This window comes from Salmo salar, chromosome 10, assembly GCF_965601325.2.
Source record: "Salmo salar chromosome 10, fSalSal1, whole genome shotgun sequence".
NCBI classification, from domain to species: domain Eukaryota; kingdom Metazoa; phylum Chordata; class Actinopteri; order Salmoniformes; family Salmonidae; genus Salmo; species Salmo salar.
The window spans coordinates 18,249,710-18,271,943 of record NC_138300.1 but is presented as its reverse complement, the minus strand read 5'-3'; the positions used below and the strand labels follow the sequence as shown (position 1 = coordinate 18,271,943).

At 42.5% G+C, this 22,234-nt stretch overlaps 1 protein-coding gene and 1 non-coding gene across 3 annotated transcripts; one reads left to right on the top strand and one right to left on the bottom strand.

The window, feature by feature from the left end:
• Window positions 1–2,734: 2,734 nt before the first annotated feature.
• Window positions 2,735–11,411, bottom strand: LOC106613655 (coiled-coil domain-containing protein 124). 2 transcript variants are annotated; one of them, XM_014216146.3, is made up of 6 exons: window positions 11,224–11,346; window positions 7,674–7,803; window positions 6,938–7,121; window positions 6,535–6,745; window positions 6,325–6,430; window positions 2,735–4,685 (listed from the first exon to the last, which is right to left on the bottom strand). In XM_014216146.3, the coding sequence occupies exons 3-6, from the start codon at window positions 7,094–7,096 to the stop codon at window positions 4,484–4,486; spliced, it is 678 nt and encodes a 225-aa protein (XP_014071621.1). In that variant the 5' UTR covers window positions 7,097–7,121; window positions 7,674–7,803; window positions 11,224–11,346; the 3' UTR covers window positions 2,735–4,483. The 2 variants fall into 2 exon arrangements, with proteins under 2 accessions (XP_014071621.1, XP_014071620.1); XM_014216145.3 differs by lacking the exon at window positions 7,674–7,803 and having other exon boundaries at window positions 11,224–11,411.
• Window positions 10,589–10,661, top strand: trnaa-ugc (transfer RNA alanine (anticodon UGC)). Its single transcript has one exon. It is a non-coding gene; the product is annotated as a tRNA-Ala (tRNA).
• Window positions 11,412–22,234: the final 10,823 nt, after the last annotated feature.

Below are 22,234 nucleotides of genomic sequence, written 5' to 3'. Positions count from 1 at the left end.
CCCAAAGCATGTGAAATAACTGACTAGACCCCCGTAGCCCAGAGACTCTTACCTTATTCCTTCAGATACGTTTCTCTCACTCTCCTTGTAGAAAGCCACACACAACTTGGAGGTGATCTTGGCCAGTGCCGGGGCAGGGCACCGCTCGAAAGGCTTTTGAAGTGGGAGCCAGACAGCAGACTTCCTAGTGCTCAACACTTGAGATAGGGCCGCTTTCCTTTGAAAGTGATCATTAGGATTCAAACTGAAGAAAGGGCAGCTGCTGGGCTTATTAAAGGCCTGGCATGCAAATACAATGGGGGACAAAGCATTAGGTCCGTGCGGGATACAGAAAATGATGTGACATCAGATCTAAGCAATAAGGACCAATTCACACTTCACACATACATAAATGGACTCAAAGCAGCCCCATAGATAGCTAAAAGAACCGTTGGTTGTATGGGGTGTCGGCCGGTGCTTTCAAAGCAGAATAGTCAATTAGGGGTCAGAGAAACTTGTCATTGATGTTTCGTGGTTCAAAAGCCTACACAGAGCCTCTTATCTCCTCCGCCACAAGGACCACACAAAGCCTCTTTCTCATTCATCTTTCCTTGCATCCTCTCTCCTTTTAAAAACGCACCGGAGAAAAAGGTCTCGTGTAGGACCTTGGGTCTTCTCCAATACGCTTGAGAAAGAGTTGAGGAAATAATATGCAAGGAATCATAAAGACAAACTGTGAAGGGGCCAACGTTTCTTTAATCTGCACATGAGTGAGATCACCTGAACATAATACATCACGTCAAATCTGTCGCACACTAGACAACTGACTTGTTGTTCTCAATGTATGTTATATATCCTCCTGACACACAGGTTGTCATTCATTCTTCAATCATAAACAGGGGAAGTTTTTAGGTTTGTAATAGCAATCCAAGCTTTCTGCTCCAAACCAACTTCCCCATTTAAGGGGTGCTTGGGACACTTCTACATTATATACAGCTATTAATTGTCTATCGTATATACAGTTGTCATAAATTATAAAACTTGCATCAGCCTATTGTCCAAAAGTGGCATTGGCTTTTGCCATAGCAAGTAATCATAAAACATTGGATTTAATAATGCATTTGACAACATACACAGTGCTTCATGTGGTCATTAGGCCATTTACTTATGTATACATAATTAAACCTATAGGCTTAATAAAAGTGTTATATTACGCTTCATGTAGTTATTTACTATAGTTGAGGGCTTAATCACATTGGATACCAAGGATTGTCTCTCACCAAGAGCGACTCTGAAGGTTCAAAAACGTGGAGTTATGACATTTGAATGAACAATCATATATAAACTGAACAAAAATATAAACGCAACATGTAAAGTGTTGGTCCCATGTTTCATGTTCTGAAATAAAAAATAAAATGCTCCATACACACAAAAAGCTTATTTCTCTAAAAGGTGTGGCATATGAAGAAGCTGATTAAACAGCATAATCATTACACAGGTGCACATTGTGCTGGGGACAATAAAAGGCCACTCTAAAATGTGCACTTTTGTCACACAACACAATGCCACAGATGTCTCAAGTTTTGAGGGAGCGTGCCATTGGCATGCTGACTGCAGGAATGTCCACCAGAGCTGTTGCAAGATAATTTAATGTTCATTTCTCTACCATAAGCCAAATTTTAGAGAATTTGGCAGTACGTCTAAACGGCCTTACAACCGCAGACCACATGTATGGCGTCGTGTGGGCGAGCGGTTTGATGTCAACGTCGTGAACCGAGTACCCCATGGTGGAGGTGGGGTTATGGTATGGGCAGGCATAAGCTACGGACAATGAACACAGTTGCATTTTATCGATGGCAATTTGAATGCAAAGAGATAAAGTGACAAGATCATGATGGCCAGATTTCGTGCCATTCATCTGCCGCCATCACCTCATGTTTCAGCATGATAATGCACGGCCCCATGTCACAAAGATCTGTACATAATTACTGGAAGCTGAAAATGTCCCAGTTCTTCCATGGCCTGCATAGTCACCAGACATGTTACCCATTGAGTATGTTTTGGATGCTCTGGATCGACGTGTACGACAGCTAGTTCCAGATCCCACCAATAACCAGCAACTTTGCACAGCCATTGAAAAGTGGGACAACATTCCACAGGCCACAATCAACAGCCTGATCAACTTTATGCAAAAGAGATGCGCCACGCTGTATGAGGTAAATGATGGTCACACTAGATACTGACTGGTTTTCTGAGCCATGATCCTACCTTTTTTAAGGTATCTGTGACCAACAAATGCATATCTGTATTCCCAGTCATGTGAAATCCATAGATTAGTGCCTAATGCATTTATTTAAATTGACCGATTTCCTCATATTAGCTCTAACTCAGTAAAATCTTTCAAATTGTTGCATTTATATTTTTGTTCAGTATAATTAAACAATCATTAATTCTGACACCCAGCTACTTTCAAAAAGCCATTGAGGTGAAGCTGTAAGCATTTCCTGTTAGTAATACATTGTTACGCTCTTTCAAACTGGTGGCAGGCAAAGTTACAAAGACCACTGCATGCTTGGTCAGCAGGCTGCTGTTTGAATGTTGCTGTGCTTTAAAAAAAACATTGTAAAGAAAGGCAGCACAGGACACGGTCATAAACCAAATAAATATTTGCCGAGCTTCAAAGGTCAATGTATAACTGTGTTCAAGTGAATTGTAATATAAATGTGGCATAAATTAAAAACAAAAAGACAGTTGATTTAACAGCAAATACGGTAATGATATTTATTGGTCGTCCTCTCAGTTACAACTTTAATTTGAACACTACCTATGCAGATTTACTTGGATAAGAGGGTTTTGACTAATATATTCCACAGTAACTTCTTACACCTGAATGGTATTGGCATCTATAACAGTATTGTAGCAGAGTAAAAGGCATGCCTACACAATACTGTATTCCTGTATAAATGCCAACAGCCGATTCCACCTTATAAATATTAAATTGATAAGATATCTTATAGATCAGCAATTAACTAAATGGATGAGGATGTGCGCATAGTCTGCTGAGTGTCATCCAGTGGCATAGCATGAGAGTCAAATTCAGGAGCCACTGGGAACAAAAGATGAGTCACATGTGGGATGAATTCCAATTCCCTTCCTTTTTACTGTAAGTGTGCACTTGTTGACTCCATCATGTGTTTAAAAGCACTGGATTTGTGCAAGTATTCCTTACACTAGTCTATTCATTTTAAATCTATGAAAGGGAGTGAACATGTGTGCACTTCAAATCAGAGTTCAGTCGCGTACAGATGACTTGTTTCTACTTCCAGCAGTGCAGTAAATGCCTTGGGGAGGAGAAGGACAGAACCAGAACACAGCTTTCAGTATCCTCTTCAGATGGAAACCTGGCTGAAAAAGAGCACTAATGTAAGGCATGCACACGGCTGAAAGTCTATTTAAGTGGCTAAATGAGTGTAGATCAAAATGCAGTGAATTTTAAAAACCCACTTGTGCTAAATGTTGAAAATGTTGAAACAGAAGTGGTGGGTGTTAGGAGACACTTCTTAGCTGCAGCTCCGAAAACACGACTGACAAGAGATGTGAGCTGTATGCTTTCAATAAACGAGACGGCCTTTTTACATAAACTCTCAAAATCATGAAGGCGAGAAAATGGTACGTAAACCCGCATTACGTTGTTTGGGGGTTATTTAGATTTACATGAATTTGAGATTAGAATTTTTTTTTTTTGTAGTCTTTTCAAATTTCACTTACAAAAAAGCAATAACAATCTACATACAATTCAATGTAACCTGAAAGCAGATGCAGGCCTAATATTGCATGATACCAGGATTAGCAACAACAGTATTGATGTATTGAGTAGGTGCACCTAATAAGGCCTTGTTAGGATGGGGAACAGGTGCCACGAGACACTTTATCATAGAGAAAAGGGGTAGTCATTTCCAATGGTGCTCAAAATGGCAGTTTATAACAAGCCAGTATTCTTACAAGTCAACAACTGGCTCTGGTCATGATATTTTCTTATGTGGGTTATTATTATCATCGTCGGTTAAATGGAGGCGATTACGATAGGCAAGAGTGCAGATCACATACCTGTAGTCTCATTCTCAGAAAGAATTAGATATGTTAGTGTATTGTGAACTGAAATAAATGACTTTAATCCCTTTTCAACATAAGAGCCAAAAACTGACAGTGGGAATAAAATCCAGAAACTGCCGAGATGCTTCACAAGTGGACATGCACAGTAAAATAAAATCATCAGGAACATTGGTTGGGGGAAGGGGTTTGCTTTTCTTTGTCAAATCGGAACGAAACAAGCGGATGTCCCAAGGTGATTCCTTGCATCGGAGGTCCTTCCTAGGGAATGAGTGCTGCTTTTCCAGCAACACATTCATAAATGGGGGAATAATTATAGGTTGGGGGCATCTTCCATTGTAAGGTCCAATGTGCATAGGTAGACAGTTTTGTATTAGCTGCTGCTGAAGTTGGTTCACTTTGTGTTGTAGTTGGCAAAGCGCTGGTTCAGTGGGTTCTCTGGCGACTTCATCCACTCCTTTTTCAGTTGCTGTTTGAGCTGCGACAGCCGCATGTTGGGGTTCTCTTTTTTAAGGAGGGGCATGTTCAGATCCTCGAACGCGGCGAACGCTGCCTTCACCCTGCGCTCTGGGTGGCGGTCGAGCTCTTCAGCCGTGCTGGGAAAGAAACACACAAGAGGACGGGTTGAAATTTGGCCATCTCGACTTCTCACTTTAGCTATTCTATGGAACCTCATACTTATGATACCTGCCATGCCTGCTTCATCTTTTATATAGCCTAGAGTATGAGAAGTAACTGATGTTATACAGTGCCTTCAGAAAGAATTCACACCCTTTGAATTTTTCCACATTTGTTGTGTTACAAAGTGGGATTAAAATGGATTCCATTTACATTTTTTGTTAACAATCTACACAAAATACTCTGTCAAAGTGGAAGAAAGTCTAAGAGCTTTGCACAGCTGGATTGCAAAACATTTGCACATTATTTTTTTTTTTTTAAATTGTTCAAGCTCTGTCAAGTTGGTTGTTGATCATTGCTAGACAGACATGTAAGTCTTTCCATAGACTTCCAAGCCAATTTAAGTCAAAACTGTAACTAGGCCACTCAAGAACATTCAATGTCGTCTTGGTAAGCAACTGCAGTGTATATTTGCCCTTGGGTTTCAAGTAATTGTCCTGCTGAAAAGGTGAATTTGTCTCCAAATGTCTGTTGGAAAGCAGACTGAACCAGGTTTTCCTATAGGATTTTGCATGTGCTTAGCTCTATTCCATTTATTTTTTATCCTGAAAAACTCCCTTGCCAATAACAAGTATACCCATAACATGATGCAGCCACCACCAACATATGGATTTTCCCCCAAACTTAACACTTTGTATTCAGGACAAAAAGTGAATTTCTTTAGTGCCTTATTGCAAACAGGATACATGTTTTGGAATATTTTGTAATCTGTACAGGTTTACGTCTTTTCACGCTTTCATTTGGGTTAGTATTATGGAGTAACTACAATGTTGATTCATCGTCAATTACCTCCCATCTCAGCCATTACACTAATGGTTTTAAAATCACCATTGGCCTCATGGTGAAATCCCTGAGCGGTTTCCTTCCTCTCCGGCAACCGAGTTAGGAAGGGTGCCTGTATCTTTGTAGTGACTGGGTGTATTGATACACCATCCAAAGTGTAATTAATAACTTCACCTTTCTCAAAGAGATATTAAATGTCAACTACCAATAGGCGCCCTTCTTTGCGAAACATTGGAAAACCTCCCTGTTCTTTGTGGTTGAATCTGTGCATGAAATTCATTGCTCGACTGAGGGACCTTACAGATAATTGTGTGTGGGGGGTATAGAGATTGGGTTGTCATTTAAAAATAATTTTAAACACTATCATTGCATACAGTGAATCCATGCAAATTGTGACTTATTAAACACATTTTTACTCCTGAACTTACTTAGACTTGCCATAACAAAAGGGTTGAATACATATTGACTGAAGACATTTCAGATTTTCATTTTTAATTCATTTCTAAAAACAATTCCACTTCGACATGATGGGGTATTGTGTGTAGATCAGTGACACAAAATCAAAATGTTATACATTTTAAATTTAGACTAAGAACAATATGTGAAAAAAAGTAAAGGATTGTTAATACTTTCTGAAGGCACACCAAACCCACTTTGTTGATAACGGTATGGTACACCAATGGAAAGGCTCCCCTGGTTCTCGCCTGTAACCTTAACATTGTTACCCCCTACAAAAGCAACATTGAGAGGTTATGCCTATACAGTATTCTGTACCTGAGCATGGCAATGGCATCCTCTATGGTTCTAGCCTCTACAACACCTTCCTCAGGGATGATGCGATTTACATTCTCCTCCAGGGGCGTCTCCAGGTGACTCTTCTCTGTGGACACAAACAGAGGAGAGGGAGACCATAAGAATACAACAGAACCCGGAGAGGAAAGAGAGCCTGGTTAATGATTCAAGGTATATTGGTGAGGTCATTGCCTTTCTCTTTGGGTTGCTCCTGCTGTTGTAGCTGCTGCTCGACACGCAGCGTCTCCTCAATCTGGGCCCGAGTCACTTTGCCTGCCACCACAGCAGCAGCAGCAGCAGCCTCCTTGGCCTTGCCCTTAATCTTTGCAGCCTCCTCATCTAAGAGCCGCTGGTTCTCCTTCTTTCGCTCCAGGGCCTCAAGGCGCTTTTTCTCCTTGTCATCCTGCAGGTTCCGAGAGGGGACATTTAAAGTCAAGCCTAAATAATCAGGTTCACTTCAACATTCAGTAGATTCTAGAGCGTGGTGTCTGTACATACATAGCCAGATACTGGATTGTGATATAGCCCAATATAATACTACTGCAGACTATTTGACCCCGTGTGAGAATAGGAAACAGAGTGCGAAAGGTCTCACCTTCCTCTGTTCTTTCTTCAGGACATGTTTGTCGTTCTCCTGCCATAGTGCATCCTCCAGCTCTTTCTTCTTGCGGGCGTCTTCCACTGCTTTGGCCTCTGCCTTGCGGGCCTTGGCAGTGACCGCCTTGGAGTTCTCACCCTGGAACTTCTTCGGCATCCCTAAGACTAGGCCTATTCTTCAGCTGACAGAATCAATGTATTATTTTGACATGATCTTTTCGACTAACAACCTAACTATACATAGAGCCATTCTATCATGAACCAAACTAGGTGGCAAGTTAACTCACAATCGAATTGACACAGACCAAAGTGCTCTGAAATCGGAATAGATAGCCAGAATGACTTTACGAATGCACCCCCAGTAGTTAGCTAGCAAGCTAGCCAACTTTGGGAAAAGGAAAGGGGGATACCTAGTCAGTTGGCCAACAATGTATTCACCTGAAATGAGTCTTCTGCATTTAACCTAAATGGACATCAACGTCTTTAGTGCCCGGGGAACAGTGGTTAACTGCCTTGCTCAGGGGCAGAACGACATATTTTTACCTTGTCAGCTCGGGGATTTCCCAAAAATGGAAAAATGGCACCGAAGAACATGGCTGACGTTTCACATTCTCCCAACCAATTGTGCCATTTTTTTGAGTAACTTATTTTTTAAGTATTGTGTCGATAATGTTGCTGCTACCGTCTCTTATGACCGAAAATAACTTATGGACATCAGAAAAGCGAGTACTCACCACGGACTGGAAGAAACTTTTTCCTTTAACGGGTCCGACGAGAAGGATATCCTGCTTTCATTGGAACAGGCCCAGATCCACACTTTTTGCGTGAAGACGCCGAAAAAGGGGATGCAGATCGGGGATCCTTCTGAGAATCCAGAGGCGAGCGAGTAAACTCACAATGCCTTCCATTCTTCTTGTTAACGTGCAATCATTGGAAAATAAAATTGATAATCTACTATTAAGATTATCCTACCAACGGGACATTAAAAACTGCAACATCTTATGTTTCACCGAGACGTGGCTGAACGAAGATACGGACAACAAAGAGCTAGCGGGATTTTCCATGCACCGGCAAAACAGAGACGCTACCTCTGGTAAGATGAGGGGTGGGGGTGTGTGTCTTTTTGTCAATAACAGCTGGTATGCAATGTCTAATATTAAAGAAGTCTCGAGGTATTGCTCGCCTGAGGTAGAGCACCTTATGATAAGCTGCAGACCACATTATCTACCAAGAGAGTTCTCTTCTGTATTATTCATAGCCATCTATTTACCACCACAAAACGAAGCTGGCACTAAGACCGCTCTCAACCAACTCTATAAGGACATAAGCAAAGAAGAAAATGCTCACCAAGAAGCGGCGCTCCTAGTGGCCGGGGACTTAAATGAAGGCAAACTTAAATCAGTTTTACCAACTTTGGTGTAACCAGGGGGGAGAAAAAAATCCTAGACCACCTTTACTCCACCCACAGAGATGCATAGAAAGCTCTCCCCCGACCTCCATTTGGCAAATCTGACCATAATTCTATCCTCATGATTCCTGCTTACAAGCAAAAACTAAAGCAGGAAGTACCAGTGACTCACTCAATACGGAAGTGGTCAGATGAGGTGGATGCTACACTACAGGACTGTTTTGCTAGCACAGACTGGAATGTGTTGCGGGATTCATCCAATGGCATTGCGGAACACACCACCTCAGTCATCGGCTTCATCAATAAGTGCATCGATGACGTCGTCCCCACAGTGACTGTACGTACATATCCCAACCAGAAGCCATGGATTACATGCAGCATCCGCATCGAGCTAAATGCTAGAGCTGCCGCTTTCAAGGAGTGGGAGGCTAATCCGGACGCTTATAAGAAATCCCACTATGCCCTCAGACATGCCATCAAACAAGCAAAGCTGTTCTGGATGACTGTGTGATAACACTCTCGGTAGCCGATGTGAACAAAACCTTTAAACAAGTCAACATTCAGAAAGCCGCTGGGCCAGACGAAATACCAGGACGTGTACTCAAAGCATACACGGACCAACTGTCAAGTGTTAACATCGACGGGGCTGCAGTGGAGCGGGTTGAGAGTTTCAAGTTCCTTGGTGTCCACATCACCAATGAACTATCATGGTCCAAAGACAGTCGTGAAGAGGGCACGACAAAACCTTTTCCCCCTCAGGAGATTGAGAAGATTTGGCATGGGTCCCCAGATCCTCAAAAGTTTCTACAGCTGCACCATCGAGAGCAACCTGACCAGTTGCGTCACCGCCTGGTATTGCAACTGCTCGGCATCTGACCGTAAGGCGCTACAGATGGTAGTTTTATGGGCTTTCCTCTGAACCGCCCAGTACATCACTGGGGCCAAGCTTCCTGCCATCCAGGACCTATATAATAGGCGGTGTCAGAGGAAAGCCCATAAAATTGTCAGAGACTCCAGTCACCCAAGTTATAGACTGTTTTCTCTGCTACCGCACGGCAAGCGGTACCGGAGCACCAAGTCTAGAACCAAAAGGCTTCTCAACAGCTTCTATCCCCAAGCCATAAGACTGCTGAACAATTCATAAAAATCGCCACCGGACAATTTACATTGTACACCCCCTTTGTACACTGCTGCTACTCGATGTTTGGTTGTTACCTATGGATAGTTACTTCACCCCCACCTACATGTACAGATTACCTCAACTAGCCTGTACCCCGCACACTGACTCAGTACCAGTGCCCCCTGTATATAGCATCGTTATTCTTATTGTGTTATTTTATTATAACTTTTTATTTTAGCCTACTTGGTAAATATTTTCTTCTTCTTGAACTGAACTGTTGGTTAAGGGCTTGTAAGTAAGCATTTCAAGGTGAAGTCTACACTTGTTGTATTCGGCGCATGTGGCAAATAAAGTGTGATTTCACTTTGGCCAGTTAGCTTGGGAACTTGACTGCCTTTGTGAGGTCAGAACACTCGGATCAACCCTACTCCTCGGCCTGAGCGTTCAGAGTGCGAAACGCTCAGAGTTTACAAGCGCTCTCTGGCACTCCAGGGTGAATTTACGAACAATAGGGTGTGTTCGTAAATTCACTATGGCTATCTACTCCGATTTCATAACACTCTCATCTGAGTATGCCAGAGCGCAGAACAAGTGATGCATTTACTAAAGCTCAACACCAGTTGATTATGGCTGGTGTCAGTAAACGGCAAAAAGGCATAATACAATTGTTGCCAGAAGCGCAGTTAGTCGCCAACGCTCTGGATAACACGAAAACAGCCCAACCAGCACTGCTAGGGCGAGTAAAATTGTTAGAGTGAGGTGTTCTCTCATTTGTCTGGAAGTAGCTAGCAAGCTAGGAGTAGGGTTGATCCGATCGTTCTGACCTCAACGGCAGTCAAGCACCCAAGCTAACTGGCTAACACCTCACTGACTATTTTACTCGTCCTAGCAGAGCGGATTAGGCAGTTTTCATGTTATCCAGAGCGTTGGTGATTAACTCTGCAGCTGGCAACCATTTAATTACACCTTTTTTGCCGACGTTTACTGACACCGGCCATATTCAACGAGTGTTGAGCATTCGTTAATTCATCAGTTATTCTGCGAGAGTGCTCTGAAATCGGAGTAGATAGTCATAGTGAATTTACGAATGCGCACATAGTTAGGCATCTGGCAACGTCACGGTCTTTGTGGCTCAGTTGGTAGAGTATGGCACTTGCAATGCCAGGGTTGTGGGTTCGAGTCCCACGGGGGACCAGTACAAAAATGTATCCACTCATTGCTGTAAGTCGGTCTCGATAAAATGTAAACATGTAATCGGCTAGCAATGGCATGATGTTACACACTGGCTAGATGATATAGCTAGAAGCAGCTAGCTTGCTACTTCCAGACACAAATGAGAGAACACCTCACTGACTATTTTAACTAGCAATGACATGATGTTACACAATGGTTAGAAGCAGCTTGCCATCTTAGCTAGCAATGACATGAAGTTACACACTGGCTAGTTGATATAGCTAGAAGCTCTCCATGTCAACTATATCATGATAACGTTAACAAGCTAAGCAAAACATTAGACAAACGTTAGATACCTCAGTCACACGAGTTCTGTATTTACCCAACATATAAATACAACGGCTGGCCAACTTGCATAACGCGCCATTTAGCTAACGTTAGCTATAGAAGTTAGCTAGCTACTAAGCTAAAGTTAGCTAGCAAAGATGAACCAATTAAAGATTTCAGAGTCTGAATTCGTGGCAATTGACTATATTAACCAATGTAAAAATTATATATGTTTGTGAAAAGAAAAGGGTCGTACCTGAGCGACAACAGGTTATTGTTGTTTCGAAAAGGCATCTGCCAGCCCACCTTTCGTGACAATGACGCACAGCGATGACGTCCTTCTTCCATGGGGGTTAACGGCGGTTGGGATCCAATGTTAATGGTGCATTACCGCCACCAGCTGGACGGGGTGTTGAATAAGAAACTACAAAAATATTGCGGGAAAATGGGAAAACGTCATCATACATAATAAAACACAAACCAAGAAAACCCGTCCCACTTCTTCAATCACAGTCCACTCCAAAATACATGGTGGTACATTCACCGACATGAATTCTTGCATGGACTCGGCTGTGAAATCACAAAGACCAAAAAACGTTCAGTGGCATTCACAATGATTTCAATTTTATTAGACTTCTTCTCCACGTGTGCTGTACAGTTTATGCCCATTGCAATAAATAATACAAAGTCCACCTATTAAAAATGTTTAATTTCACTATCCCTCAGTTGTTAAGAACTCTGGTCGTGGTAGCTCTACTACCATTGTTTCTTCCCCGCCACTCGTTCCTTCCAATCTTCTCACCCCCTCCAGATAAGAGACACGCTGGACACTCCTTACCCTTGCCACCTCATTCTCCTTCACCCTAACAGGGCACTCCAGGAATTCAGGCGCATGTTCACCTCCACAGTTGCAGAATTTCACTTCATCTGGCATATGATACTCTTCCCTTTTGCACACACTTGACACATTACCAAATCTTTTACATTTATGACACTGAAGGGGCTTACGCACAAAAAGCATGAATCCTAACTTTATATGAGAAGGGAGAGACTCTTCATCAAAGAACAGTAGCATGGATGAAGTTAATATATTTTCTCCATCCATCATACAGGTCAATCAACGTGCACCAACCACTCCATCGGTGTCTTCAGTTATATCCTCTGCCTTTATTTCTTGCGCCACCCCAGAAATAATCCCCTTGATAGTTGCCCGGCTACGAAAATCTATACAGGAAAGCTTCCACTCCGATATATTTTTGAGTCTTAAAACACACTTCTTCTGCTCGGCAGACACACAAAAAATCAAAATAAGATCACTTCTTGTGACTCTCACCATCTACACACTTTCCTCCAAAACACTCCAGATTTTCCTCGAGACGTTAAACGAATTTCCCATGAAGCATTGATCCAAAACCCTATTTTCCTTCTCTTGTTTCCCCTTTTCTTCGCCACTGTAACCCACTCATTCTCACTTTCTGTACTATTAGCTTCACCCATCTCACTGGCAGTTTCAAACAAAACCTCAGTTTCTGCCATCATCTCCACAATCAAATTCCTCAGCGATGATGTGCTGAACAAAATGGCTCGTTTCAGTGACGTTACAAACTAACCCAATCAATTTGACTGACATTTCTTTATTGAAACTTTGATCATATGTCATTTCTGTCTATATATATTTAGTATTACACACACACGTAATATATATATATATATATTTTTTAATACAGTATTGTTTTGTGTTCTAAGACTAGTTTTGACATTTGAAAACCTAAGGGACTTTTCCCAACAGTTTTCCACCAGCTTGATATGATCGGAATGAATCTCCTAAAAATAAATAACATTTATTGTCAACATACAAACAGGAACACTAGCGTACTCACTACACAGATATTTAGAAAATTAACATCATAGTGCCCTCTAAGCTCATCAGTAAGCTCAGGGCCCTGGGTCTGAACCCCTCCCTGTGCAACTGGGTCCTGGACTCCACAGGGGTGCGTGCTCAGCCCCCTCCTGTACTCCGTTCACCCATGACTGCGTGGCCTCGCATGTCTCCAACTCAATCATCAAGTTTGCTGACGACACAACAGTGGTTGGCCTGATTATCAAAAACGACGAGGCAGCCTACAGGGAGGAGGTGAGAGCCTTGGAACAGTAGTGCCAGGAAAGTAACCTCTCCCGCAACGTCAACAAAATGAAGGAGCTGATCGTGGACTACAGGAGACAGCAGAGAGAGCACACCCCCATCCACATCGCCGGGGCTGCAGTAAAGGCCTCAACTTCAAGTTCTTCAGGCCTGCACATCTCTGACGACCTGAAGTGGTCCCTTTACACAGACAGTGCAGTGAAGACGGCACAACAGTGACTAATTTTCAAAAATGTTCAATTGATTGGACATGATTTGGAAACGCACAGTCCTGTATATATAAGGTCCCACAGTTGACAGTGCATGTCAAAGAAAAAACCAAGCCATGAGGTCAAAGGAATTGTTCGTAGAGCGCTGAGACAGGATTGTGTCGAGGCACAGATCTGGGGAAGGGTACCAAAGCATTTCTGCAGCATTGAAGGTCCCCAAGAACACAGTGGCCTCGGGGGAGAAGGGCCTTGGTCAGGAAGGTGACCAAGAACCCGATGGTCACTCTGACAGAGCTCCAGAGTTCCTCTGTGGAGATGGGAGAATCTTCCAGGTGGACAACAATCTCGGCAGCACTCCACCAATCAGGCCTTTATGGTAGAGTAGCCAGACGTAAGCCACTCCTCAGTAAAAGGTACATGACAGCCCACTTGGAGTTTGCCAAAAGGCACCTAAAGGACTCTCAGACCATGAGAAACAATATTCTCTGGTCTGGTGAAATCAAGATTGAACTCTTTGTCCTGAATGCCAAGCGTCACGTCTGGAGGAAACTGGCACCATCCCTACAGTGAAGAAGGGTGGTGGCAGCAGAATGCTGTGAGGATGTTTTTCAGCAGCAGGGACTGAGAGACTAGTCAGGATCGGGGGAAAGATGAACGGAACAAAGTACAGAGAGATCCTTGATGAAAACCTTCTCCAGACCGCAGACTGGGACAAAGGTTCGCCTTCCAGCAGGACAACAACCCTAAGCACACAGCTAAGCCAATGCATGAGTGGCCTTGAGTTGCCTTGGGCCTTGAGTTGCCCAGCAACAGCCCGGACTTTAACTCGATCAAACATCTCTGGAGAGACCTGAAAATAGCTGTGCAGCAATGCTCCCCATCTAACCTGACAGAGCTTGAGAGGATCTGCAGAGAAGAATGGGAAAAACTCCCCAAATACAGGTGTGCCAAGCTTGTAGCGCCATACCCAAGAAGACTCGAGGCTGTAATCACTGCCAAAGGTTGGAAAATTACATAGTTTGACTAACTATCCTGTGTTTTACTGCATTAACCTCTCTAGGGTATGTGGGACGAAATCGTCCCACCTAGTCAACAGCCAGTGGAATCGAGTGGCGCGATATTCAAATACCTTAGAAATGCAATTACTTCAATTTCTCAAACATATGACTATTTTACACCATTTTAAAGACAAGACTCTCGTTAATCTAACCACATTGTCCGATTTCAAAAAGGCTTTACAACGAAAGCAAAACATTAGATTATGTCAGCAGAGTACCCAGCCAGAAATAATCAGACACCCATTTTTCAAGCGAGCATATAATGTCACATAAACCCAAACCACAGCTAAATGCAGCACTAACCTTTGATGATCTTCATCAGATGACACTCCTAGGACATTATATTATACAATACATGCATGTTTTGTTCAATCAAGTTCATATTTATATCAAAAAACAGCTTTTTACATTAGCATGTGACGTTCAGAACTAGCATACCCACCGCAAACTTCCGGTGAATTTACTAAATTACTCACGATAAACGTTCACAAAAAACATAACAATTATTTTAAGAATAATAGATACAGAACTCCTTTATGCAATCGCTATGTCCGATTTTAAAATAGCTTTTCGGCAAAAGCACATTTTGCAATATTCTGAGTAGATAGCTCGCCATCACGGGCTAGCTAATTTGACACCCACCAAGTTTGGCCCTCACCAAACTCAGATTTACTATTAGAAAAATGTGATTACCTTTGCTGTTCTTCGTCAGAATGCACTCCCAGGACTTCTACTTCAATAACAAATGTTGGTTTGGTTCAAAATAATCCATAGTTATGTTCAAATATCCTCTGTTTTGTTTGTGCGTTCAAGACACTATCCGAAGGGTGACGAAGGGTTACGCGCCCGACGCGTTTCGTGACAAAAGAATTCTAAATATTCCATTACCGTACTTCAAAGCATGTCAACCGCTGTTTAAAATCAATTTTTATGCGATTTTTCTCGTAAAAAAGCAATAATATTCCGACCGGGAAACCCTGTTTTCGTTCAAAGACGAAAAAATAAAAACATGGTGTCGCCTCGTGCACGCGCCTCCAGTCTCATTGTTCTCTGATCGACCACTATCCAAATGCGCTACTGTTTTTCAGCCAGGGCCTGCAAAGGCATCATTCAGCGTTTTGCCGCCTTCTGAGAGCCTATGGGAGCCGTAGGAAGTGTCACGTTACAGCAGAGATCCTCCGTTTTCAATAAAGAGAGTGTAGAAGCCCAAGAAATGGTCAGAGAGGGCACTTCCTGTAAGGAATCTTCTCAGGTTTTTGCCTGCCATATGAGTTCTGTTATACTCACAGACACCATTCAAACAGTTTTAGAAACTTTAGGGTGTTTTCTATCCAAAGCCAATAATTATATGCATATTCTAGTTTCTGGGCAGTAGTAATAACCAGATTAAATCGGGTACGTTTTTTATCCGGCCGTGCAAATACTGCCCCCTACCCTAGAGAGGTTAAACTACCAACGAGACATTAAAAACAGTAATATCTTATGCTTCATCGAGTTGTGGCTGAATAACGAATTTATCAACATACAACTGGGTTCTTATACACTGTATCGGCAGGACAGAACAGCGGTGTCTGGTAAGACAAGGGGGGAGGGGTGGACTATGTATATTTGTAAACAACAGCTGGTGCACGATATCTAAGGAAGTCTTGAGGTTTTGCTCGCCTGAGGTAGAGTATCTCATGATAAGCTATAGACCACACTATCTACCTAGAGAGTTTTCATCTGTATTTTTTGTAGCTGTCTACATACCACCACAGACCGATGCTGGCACTAAGACCGCACTCAATGAGCTGTATTCCGCCATAAGCAAACAGGAAAACGCTCATCCAGAGGTGGAGCTCCTAGTGGCCGGGGACTTCAATGCAGGGAAACTTAAATCAGTTTTACCCCATTTCTATCAGCATGTTAAATGTGCAACCAGAGGGGAAAAAAACTCTAGTCCACCTTTATTCCACACACAGAGACGCGTACAAAGCTCTCCCTCGCCCTCCATTTGGCAAATCTGACCATAATAATATCCTCCTGATTCCTGCTTACAAGAAAAAACTAAAGCAGGAAGCACCAGTGACTCGGTCAATTAAAAAGTGGTCGGAGGAAGCAGATGCTAAGCTACAGGACTGTTTTGCTAGCACAGACTGGAATATGTTCCGGGATTCTCCCAATGGCATTGAGGAGTACACCACATCAGTCATTAAGTGCATCGACGACGTCGTCCCCACAGTGACCGTACGTACATACCCCAACCAGAAGCCATGGATTACAGGCAACATCCACGCTGAGCTAAGGCTAGAGCTGCCGCTTTCAAGGAGCGGGACTCTAACGCGGAAGCTTACAAGAAATCCCGCTATGCCATCCGACGAACCAACAAACAGGCAAAGCATCAATACAGGACTAAGATCGAATTGTACTACACCGGCTCTGACGCTCATTGGATGTGGCAGGGCTTGCAAACCATTACAGACTACAAAGGGAAGCACAGCCGAGAGCTGCCCAGTGACACAAGCCTACCAGATGAGCTAAACTACCTCTATGCTCGCTTCGAGGCAAATAACACTGAAACATGTATGAGAGCACCAGCTGTTCTGGACGACTGTGTGATCACGCTCTCCGCAGCCGATGCGAGTAAGACCTTTCAACAGGTCAACATTCACAAGGCTGCAGGGCCAGACGGATTACCAGGACGTGTACTACGAGCATGCGCTGGGCAACTGGCAAGTGTCTTAATTGACATTTTCAACCTCTCCCTGTCCGAGTCTGTAATACCAACATGTTTTAAGCAGACCAACATAGTCCCTGTGCCCAAGAACACTAAGGTAACCTGCCTAAATGACTACCAATCCGTAGGACTCACGTCTGTAGCCATGAAGTGATTTGAAAAACTGGTCATGGCTCACATCAACATCATTATCCCAGAAACCCTAGACCCACTCCAATTTGCATACCACCCTAACAGATCCACAGATGATACAATCTCTATTGCACTCCACACTGCCCTTTCCCACCTGGACAAAAGGAACACCTATGTGAGAATGATATTCATTGATTACAGCTCAGCGTTCAACACCATAGCTCATTAATAAGCTAAGGACCCTGGGACTAAACACCTCCCTCTGCAACTGGATCCTGGACTTCCTGACTGGCCGCCCGCAGGTGGTAAGGGTAGGTAACAACACACCCGCCACGCTGATCTTCAACACAGAGGCCCCTCAGGGGTGTGTGCTCAGTCCCCTCCTGTACTCCATGTTCACTCATGACAGCACGGCCAGGCACGACTCCAACACCATCACTAAGTTTGCCGATGACACAACAATGGTAGACCAAATCACCGACAACGAGACAGCCTAGGGAGGAGGTCAGAGACCTGGCTGTGGGGTGCCAGGACAACAACCTCTCCCCCAACGTGATCAAGACAAAGGAGATGATTGTGGACTACAGGACCGAGCACGCCCCCATTCTCATCGACGGGGCTGTAGTGGAGCAGGTTGAGAGCTTCAATTCCTTGGTGTCCACATCACCAACAAACTAACATGTCCAAGCACACCAAGACAGTCGTGAAGAGGGCACGACAAAACCTTTTCCCCCTCAGGAGACTGAAGAGATTTGGCATGGGTCCTCAGATCTTCAAAAGGTTCTACAGCTGCACCATTGAGAGCATCCTGCCTGGTTGCATCACTGCCTGGTATTGCAACTGCTCGGCCTCCGAACGCAAGGCACTACAGAGGGTAGTGCGTACGGCCCAGTACATCACTGAGGCCAAGCTTCCTGCCATCCAGGACCTCTGTACCAGGCGGTGTCAGAGGAAGGCCCTAAACATTGTCAAAGACTCCAGACACCCTAGTCATAGACTGTTCTCTCTGCTACCGCACGGCAAGCGGTACCAGAGCGCCAAGTCTAGGTCCAAGAGGCTTCTAAACAGCTTCTGTCGCCAAACCATAAGACTCCTGAACATCTAATCAAATGGCTACCCAGACTAATTGCATTTAATTACTTGTTATTCTTATCTCTTACTTTTTTTAGGGACATTTCTTATTCTTATTTGTATTTTTTAAACTGCATTGTTGGTTAGGGGCTTGTAAGTATGCATTTCACTGTAAGGTCTATACCCGTTGTATTCACCGCATGTGACTAATACATTTAGATTGTTTTATTTGAATACTTTCGTAAATGTGATATTTCAGTTATAGTTATTCTTTTTTTTTAACCTCTTTTTGCTTTGTCATTATGGGATATTGTGTGTAGATTGATGAGGAAAAAAGCTATTTTAATCCATTTTAGAATAAGGCTGTAATGTACTGTACTTCCATTCATTTTTTAAACTCAGCCTAGTCTTGAGGCCCTAGAGCAAAACTGATGTTTTCTCGTGAGAGTCTCACCTTTGAACAGGGGTTTTATATTAGTGTGTAGCCCAAATTGTTCGGACACTACAGACAGAAGTTGGCAGACCGGTTCTACCAACTTCAGATGGGTACCAAGACGCTTGTGGGGGCAAAACGGCGAACACCACAGTAATAGTAATAATAGTTTGTAGACCAAACCGTTTGGAAGCTACAGACAATTTTGTGCGAACACCGATTTTCAGGATGTCTCGTGGTCTGACAAATACCGCTCTAGCTCTGTCACCTTTCACCGGAGTTGCGGAAGTGCAACCTCTACCGATGCGGTGCGGGGATCCAATGCAAAAAAAGTTCTCTAGTTTAAATTGACAGATTTGTATAGAGCTTTTTTCACTACAGTACCAGTTAAAAGTTTAGACCCACCTACTCATTCAAGGGTTTTTCTTTATTTTTACTATTTTCTACATTGTAGAATAATAGTGAAGACATCAAAACATCAAACCATGAAATAACACATATGGAATCATGTAGTAACCAAAAAGGTGTTAAACAAATCTAAATATATTTTAGATTCTTCAAAGTAGCCACCATTTGCCTTGATGACAGCTCTTGACTCCAATTAGGGGAGGGGTTGCCAACTAATGGACAGTAACACTTAGGCTTCTACTTCCAGCTTATACATACTATATATATATTTGACGGGCACAGTATATATTACATTACTTATCTTTTGTTTGTTTTATTTAGTTATTAGAGAGGTGCACAGTTACACCGTCTGTACATTTTGAATAGCTGTTAGGGTTAAAGATCTTCAGGGCTATGTAATACTTGGCAGTGGATTTATTTATTCAAATCAAACTGGAATTCAACCCCAGTGTGGTGACACCTCCCATTATCACCTGGTGTAGTAACTTTTCAATGTCACCAAACCAGGATGTGTGCTTAAGCCGACACATCTCACTTGACTTGAGTTTATTTTTACAGGGACAGTGCGCATTAATCAACGTTTCAGTCAGTGCCGGTTTTAGCCAGCCGGCTAATTTTCAACTGCAGTCTCTGGGCAAGTTATTAAAACAATAAAAATACAGACAATCATTGAGCAGTGAGCACATGTAGAGCAACATAGGCCAAGCAAGACATAGCATTTTCTTAGCACACAAAGCTGTAAAAATACCCACTTCTTTACAGGGTGGTAAATCGTGTAAGGGGACTGCCAGCGAAGACCTTCGCAGCAGCAGAAACCTATGACTCATCAGGAATGACTTGATGGGCTGGGTACTTCTTATACTGGAAAATGCCAGTTCCTTGAATATGTCAACATTGCAGCTCCCGATGGAAGCAGACCCTTATGACGTCACCTACAGTGCATGCTGACTTAATTAATCCTTAAAGAAAACGTCCATTTCATATAGCCAATGACGACATGCTCTGGTATTAAACCAAGAGACAAGTTATATTAAACCAATATTCAAAAGGACTTGCTAGAATTTCTTCATAAAACATCCTGGGAATAGGCTATAGAATTCAAATTTTTTTCTTTGGATCGATATCCTAGTAGTTAAGCAACACATTATCACAGCTTATTGTGAAATTACTTAGTTTTACTTCATGCAACTGGCTCAGTGTGATTGTGGTTTTATTAAAACACGTGTTGACAGTAGACCTTCTTTGAATACTTATGTAAATAAGGTATTTCTGTTTTCTATTTTTAATATATTTGTATAAAAAAATATTCTAAAAACATCTTTTCGCTTTGTCAGTGTGTGTAGATTGATGAGGAAAAAATTGTATTTGATCCATTTTAGAATAAGCCTGCAACGTAACAAAATGTTGAAAAAGAGAAGGGGTCTGAATACTTTCCGAATGCACTGTATATCAAGTAAATTAAATAAAACGTGTTATTCAATACCAACTGCATAACAGACAAAGTACAAATGTAGGATCTTCATTTGATCACCCTGTTGCAGGAGAACTTTCCTGCAATGCAGGAAATAAAATGTTTTAAAAAAGAGGTTTAAAAAGACTTCCCTTACGAAAAATGTAACAACCCCTACAAAAATGGCCATACCTCAATTACCTCGACACCGGTGCCCCCGCACATTGACTCTGTACCGGTACCCCCTGTATATAGGAAAACCAAAGTCCCAAAGGCTGGGCCTAATATAGTGTATAAGAGGTCATACAATAAGTTTTGTAGTGGTTCATATGTTGATGATGTAAAGAATGTTTGCTGGTCTGTGGTGTGTAATTAGGATCAACCAGATGCTGGACTTGACACATTTATGAAATTGCTTGTTCCAGTTAATAAGAAAGCACCCATTAAGAAAATGACTGTAGAAACTGTTAAATCTCCTTGGATTGATGAGGAATTGAAAAATGGTATGGTTGAGAGGGATGAGGCAAAAGGTATGGCAAATAAGTCTGGCAGCCCAACCGATTGGCAAACGTACTAAAAATGAAGAAATCATGTGACTAAGCTAAATAAAAATAAACTATACTATGAAACAAAGATAAATGATATAAAGAATGATAGTAAAAAGCTTTGAGGGAAAAAAGCCAACTCGGCTCCTTCATTCATTGAATCAGATGACTCATTTATCACAAAACCCACTGATATTGCAAACTACTTTAATTACTTTTTCATTGGCAAGATAAACAAACTTAGGGATGACATGCCAGCCACAAACACTGACACTACACATCCAAGTATATCTGACCAAATTATGAAAGACAAGAATTGTGCTTTTGAATCACGTAAAGTCAATGTGGAAAAGGGGTCTGACAATCTGGATGGGAAATTACTGAGGATAATAACGGATGATATTGCCACTCCTATTTGCCACATCTTCAATTTAAGCCAACTAGAAAGTGTGTGCCCTCAGGCCTGGAGGGACGCTAAAGTCATTCCACTACCCAAGAATAGTAAAGCCCCCCTTACTGGCTCAAATAGCCCGACCAATCAGCCTGTTACCAACAGTAAACTTCTGGGAAAAATTGCGTTTGACCAGATACAGTGTTATTTCACAGTAAAACAAATTGACAACAGACTTTCAGCATGCTTATAGGGAAGGACACTCAACAAGCCCGGCACTTACACAAATGACTAATGATTGGCTGAGAGAAACTGATAAAATGATTGTGGGGGCTGTCATGTTAGACTTCAGTGCAGCTTTTGACATTATCGATCATAGTCTGCTGCTGGAAAAACATGTGTTATGGCTTTACACCCCCTACTATATTGTGGATAAAGAGTTACCTGCCTAACAGAACACAGAGGGTGTTCTTTAATGGAATCCTCTCCAACATAATCCAGGTTGAATCAGGAATTCCCAAGGGTAGTTGTTTAGGCCCTTTGCTTTTTTCAATCTTTACTTAACGACATGCTACTGGCTTTGAGTAAGGCCAGGGTGTGTATGTATGCGGAGGACTCAACACTACACGTCAGCTACTACAGCGACTGAAATGACTGCAACACTTAACAAAGAGCTGCAGTTAGTTTCAGAATGAGTAGCAAGGAATAAGT